The following is a 5,956-nucleotide window of genomic DNA, read 5'->3' on the forward strand; positions in this document are numbered from 1 at the left end:
GGACAACACATCACATGAAGTGTCAATCCATCCAGGCTCCAGCTCTTGGCTCACTCTACTATGGCGCAGTCATCACGGCAACCAACTTCAAATGTTCCATCCAGAATACCTGCCAACAACACCACCAAAACTTGAAGTCCAACTAGTATCACCCATTGCTGTTTATCCCTTTTCTACTGCAAGTGCTCAAGTTGACGAGGTTCACCAATCGATGGACGTCCCCATCTCTGCAATTGTAGGTGACCTCGTCAGCAGGTCAGCATCGTTCCTGATCAGCAAATACTTCCAGAAGCAACCTGGCATCGACGAGATTCTCCATAGGCCATCGACATCGTCATCTAGGAGGCAAAGGGGTGGCATATCACTAACCGGGGGATGCTCCGTCAGCTCGGAGTGTTGAGGCAGGGAATGTACGGAGGACGGTACATGCTTGATGCCTTGAGATTCCAAGCCGCCCTTGATGAGGATGTAAGCCACTCATCGTTTGTATTGTCTAAATCCAGTCCAGCCAAACGGCTTTGTTTCTCTTGCACGTGCAGTGGTAGAAATAACAGAAAAGCATTGTTGTTTGATATAAACAACAACATACGAGAAGAGCTGCAACGGATGGTTGACACCCTTGAAGGCACCATGGCTGGTATCAAGGAATTTCTTTTCTTCTTGGAGTTGTATCGTCGGATACTCCGTCAACCTTATGGAACATATTTGATCCTAGACAATTGCATGTTTGGTCGCCAAACTGAACGGGAACAGGTCCTGAATTTCTTGCTGTGTCCCAATGCTACGCCTGACTTAGCTGTACTCCCGATTGTTTGTCCAATAAGAGTAGGGAAGAGCACCCTTGTTGAGTTATGTCTGTAAGGATGAGAGTGTGTGTGGTCGCTTCTCGATGATCGTCTTCTTTCCAGAAGGCAGTCTGAAGGATGAAGGAGTGATCGACCTGAAAGGGAACAATATTAATGGTCTCGTCAGACATCGGAATTGTGCTTCTCAAAACAGGTTGCTGATTATTGTTGAAATAACTGAGGGCATTAACGAGGCAGCATGGACAAGGCTGAAATCTTCCGTAACAAGCATGACACCGTGTGGTGGGAACAAAATCATAGTTACCAGTTGGTCAGATATAATTGTGAATCTGGGAACAACAGAAGCACTTCGACTGGACTTTTTCCCTCCAGAAGCTTATTGGCATTTTTTTCAAGCCCCTTGCATTCGGAAGCACAAACCCTGATGAGCAGCAAAAACTCGCAACCATGGCAAAGGAGATTGCTTTGGAACAGACACAGTGTTTCAAGAGCGCGCTTATCATTGCTGGTTTACTGCGAGATAACTTTGATGCTCAGTTCTGGCGCACAGTTCTTCAATGTGTGAAAGCATATAAGCAGACACACTTATGTCTGACGAGCACCCAAACCTTTGCTTACAGGAAGATGAACCAGTATATTGTTGGAGATTGGTGAGGAGCAGCAAATACTTCTTGGTTTGCAACCATCATTAGTTAGATTCCGGTGAGGAAGTCCCCACGATCAGTGTGCACGACATCATCTTAGGATGTGGTAGTCCACTACCACGTGGGAAATTTGAGGCTCTTGCATGGAGGTCTCGAATACCACCCTACTACAACTACACGATAAGCTGGAGGATGCAAGCACCACAACCTATGGTGAAAGGAAGAAGCGTGTGTCTCAGGACGAGACATTTTATTTGAGCAACACATTATTTTTGATTCTGTAACTAGCATCATGTATATTGCTACCGTATTGTCATGTGAATTAGGAAATATTATAACACTGTCTTAATTTAGAAGTCTTGCCAAGTTAGTTAGCATATATTTCTGTTAATGTGTAGGCATGGAGGAGTCCTATCCTAGTAGTATAAGTATGCATGTAGAGTAAACGGTGCTTGTGTGCGGGTAAGTACTTTGATAGTCCAGGCAACATTGCCCGTTTAAATCAAGAGTCCAAGACAGTTGTATTTAAAGAGTTGAGTTTGTATCCTATTGATATGGATACTATGGGTACTATTAACCCAAGCCTTGTAATATATCTTGAACATGAAGAAAAGAGTATATAAAATTGCCCCAAAATTTATGTGTTTCTCATGTATGTATAGCTAAGTTTCAATTCACTGGAAAACATATTTTCTGACAAATTCCAGTGTACTGTTGCATCACCTGGGCTCAGGTCAAGTTTGTAAATACACCCTTTTCTATCAATAAACCACACAGCTTTTGTTTTTTCTCGAAAAGAAAAAACATACCTTTCAGGATTAAGCGTGTAGTCATACAGAGTGTTCACCCTCCCAGATCACAGCCATGATCTCGTGTGTCGTGGAAACAAGGTATAGTACCCTGTTTCTCCCAAGCAGAGCATTCAAGTACAGACCTGCAAAAGAATGAACACCACCCAAATTACCAACTACACCAAAGCAACTTGTTAATGCTCATTTTAGTCATACTCAATGAAATGGCTGTTATCGAAGTTGGACCTCAAACGGATTACCGTATTGGTTGAAGGAAACATCCAATCTGCATTTACAAGAAAATGGAATGAACACCATATTTCCTGAAAAAAATTGGGAACAAGGAAGCTATTTTCTGCAGAAGGAACAGTGAAGCTATTTTCTACGGGAGGAACAGAGAAGCTGTTGATAACATATAGTAATACTAACCTTTCACACTTTTTACGTACTATTGGATTTAGATAAATTAATGGATTGGCATGCTGGGTTGATCGAGTGACATTGAAAAATAAGCTAGTTACAGACTTACAATTGCACCAGTTCATTGATCAATATGGGAAGCATGCAATGCTGCAGGTTTCAGGAGTAAAATGACTGACCAATTGAATATTTGCACCTCAATGCAAACATAGTACCCACAAACTAGAAACTCTGCCCTAGGGTCCCAGGTTACTGGAGCAAGTGTAACTTCAAGTTGTGGACACAAGCAGGATAAAGACTTACAGTGATAAGGATCCAGGAGAATTGATGAATTGAGATGGAGCAATCTTTCTGTGTATATGTAGGTTAACCTTAGTAACCTGTATGATCTAAATCAGTATTTTGTCCATGTGATAGAATTACCAAGTTTCATTTCTGGATCTAGGAAAATGTCTGGATCTAGAAAAATGTCTGGATCTGGAAAAAACACGGAATATTGTGAAAGGCAGTAATGGCAAACAACCTATATATTTTAGAATCAAAAGAAAGATATTATGAACTGAGAGATTCATACAAGTACACCATATTCTACAGGGAACATTTGAGAAAGATGATAATTCTGTCCCTAAAAAAAAACATGAGCTAGATGATGCCACAAGGTGATTCTATGTAAATTTATCAATAATATCAGTGCAGCCAGTGTACAAAGGAATTTAGTTCCTTGAAGTGGTAGGCGGGCAGGCTAGCTAGGAGATGCAGACCCAGACGCCGAGGACAATGAGCGCGGTGCCGAGCGCGGCGGGCGCGGCGCGTGTGTCCTCCCCGAGGAGCGCGGCTGCGACGGCGGTGGCGGCGAAGGTGGTGGCGTTGGTGACGGGCACGGCGACGGAGATGGGGGCGTCGCCGAGGAGCCGGAAGAAGGTGGCGGACGCGGAAAGGTTGACGAGGAAGGGCGCCGAGTACTGCCACGTCAGGAGGAGGTCCGCCCACCGCCGGATGGCGCCGGAGCCGGCGGGGAGGGAGCGGGAGCGGGAGTCCCAGACGAGCGCGCCCCGGCGCATCAGGGCGTTGGTAGCGCCCCACACCAGGCCCACCGCCACCATGCTGGCCGCGTCGCCGCCCAACGCCGCCGTGGCCATGCTCGTCCGGTTGCGATAGATCTGGGTCTGGGTGCCGATGAGCTCTTTCTGCTCTCCTAATTGTCACTTGGCACTTTTTTTTTCTGCGAAACTGTCACTTGGCACTTGGCACTTTGGCAGTGGTACCGGCAGCAGGGATCACTTCATTAATTTTGCATCAGACAAGAAATTCACTGAATGATATTTATGATACTGTACATTTTTATTCACATGATTTCTTTTCAACAGCACAAGTGCAGAATTATGATGGTAGCATTCGATCATTTGTCCCTTTTCCACCTTCATAACTTGTTCCTCTTTTTTTTTAACTATAACTTGTTCCTTTTCTAATAGGTTGGCAAGAATGCCCGGCAAGCTTCTCTATCACATGCCCTAAATTTTAGACTTCTAAAACCCTTTTACATCGAGCCTCTTTATTTCAGTTTCCAATTTGCCTAAAGATTTTCTATCGTAAGAGTACAAGCAACCATTTGACACTTTGTACTAGAATCTTCTTCTAGTGGTCGTCAAATCATGTTTGTTTGGTGATATGAAAAAGGAAATGCATTACTCCGTCCGGTTCATATTAATGGACTCAACTTTATCTAGATTCGCATGCATCTAGTCTGAAAACTTAACTAGATACATATGAATCTAGATAAAGTTGAATCCATTAATGTGGATCGGAATAATGATGATAAAAAAAAGAAAAATCCTTTAGCTGGATAAGGGGTACCAGGTGTACCTCATGCTCTTTGAGTTTCTTCATGTAAAGGATGGAGTAATAGGTTTGCAGGAATGCCCGGCAAGTACGGAAATTCAATTCGACACCGTGTGCATATGGTCCCATAAAATAAACAAAAAACATATTTTAATTGTCAAAAATTTCAAAAACAAAATGTGTGTATGTCAATCTCAACAATCTGTATGCGTCCGTACAGTTTCGTGAAAACCTGATTTTTTTTGTCGATGTAAAAAAGACAAAACATGTCTCACAAAAAGTCTTTTTTTACCATCAATTTTTGTCTTTTCACACAGCCTAAATAACAAGACGATTTTTCATGGAAAGACTTTATGTGCAGGTAGAATGTGAAGATATACATAATTTTTTGTTGGAATATTTTAACATTTCAAAATATTCAAAGATGCATTTTAAATAAAGAGAGAATATGCAACCAAAAGCCAATGCATGGCTCCCAATCTCTATCACATGCCCTAAATTTTAGATTTCCAAAATGTTTTACTCTCCTTTTAACGGTTTCGAGAAGTACTTTAGGGACTCGGCAAATGTTGTAAAGTAAGACACCTTAAACCAAGCATCTATATTTCAGTTTTCATTTTTTTCTTAAAATAATACAAGCGATCATTTGACACTTTTACTAGATCCTCTCCTAGTGGTCGTCATATCTTGTTTGGTGGGTGATATGCAAAATGGAAATGCATTAGTTCTATGTACTAGCTGTGTGGCAAGCTTGAGCAGTGTGCTTCATGCTTTTTGAGCTTTTTTCCTTGCTCTAATTTGTTGTCACACATTTTGCTCTTTAGAGCCCAGATTTATATACAAGGGTTTGATCCAACATATGCTTTGGGTGCCCCCTCTCGCTCTGAACACAATTTCTGACAACAATCTATCGTATGCAACGACATTTACATCCTCTATAGTACATCTCCATATTCAATTAGATATGTGGATGTTATTTCTATAGATAACAAAGAACAAATCAAAAGCTTTGGCAATGATGCGTGTAGCTGCACGCGAACAAATAGAGTTATATTGTTGATTAAGCGATGGTGAGATGTTGGAGAAAACCAAGTGTCGAGATTATCTTGTTTCAAAGAGTACATCCTGGAGCCCAGTCATCTCCGGCGTAGCTTGGTGAGTGTAGCTCTTCTAGTGAGGTTGACGAAGTATACTAAAAACGTAAACCTAGGTATAATTGGTATTGTAGTCGAACATAGAACAATCCATTATGTGTTAACATACACATGGAGGGTCCTCCACTACCGTGTGCTTAACCATCGATTGTATTGCCAATCATCTCTACGCCTTCCACTGAGGAGCTGATGAGCACCTCATCGTCCAAGAATGGTCCAAGAATAGAATCATATGCATATCACGGTATTGGTAGCGCCACACACTAGGCCCGGCACCACCATGATGGACGTGTCGCTGCCCA

At 42.3% G+C, this 5,956-nt stretch overlaps 1 protein-coding gene and 1 pseudogene across 1 annotated transcript; one reads left to right on the forward strand and one right to left on the reverse strand.

Moving 5' to 3' along the window:
* The first annotated feature begins 211 nt into the window (after positions 1-211).
* LOC124646741 lies at positions 212-1,734 on the forward strand (annotated as a pseudogene).
* Positions 1,735-3,189: 1,455 nt separating this feature from the next.
* LOC124646752 (transmembrane protein 234 homolog) lies at positions 3,190-3,800 on the reverse strand. Its single transcript, XM_047186826.1, has one exon. The coding sequence runs from the start codon at positions 3,798-3,800 to the stop codon at positions 3,408-3,410; it is 393 nt and encodes a 130-aa protein (XP_047042782.1). The 3' UTR covers positions 3,190-3,407.
* Between the last annotated feature and the right edge of the window lie 2,156 nt (positions 3,801-5,956).

This window comes from Lolium rigidum, chromosome 1, assembly GCF_022539505.1.
Source record: "Lolium rigidum isolate FL_2022 chromosome 1, APGP_CSIRO_Lrig_0.1, whole genome shotgun sequence".
Lineage (NCBI taxonomy): Eukaryota > Viridiplantae > Streptophyta > Magnoliopsida > Poales > Poaceae > Lolium > Lolium rigidum.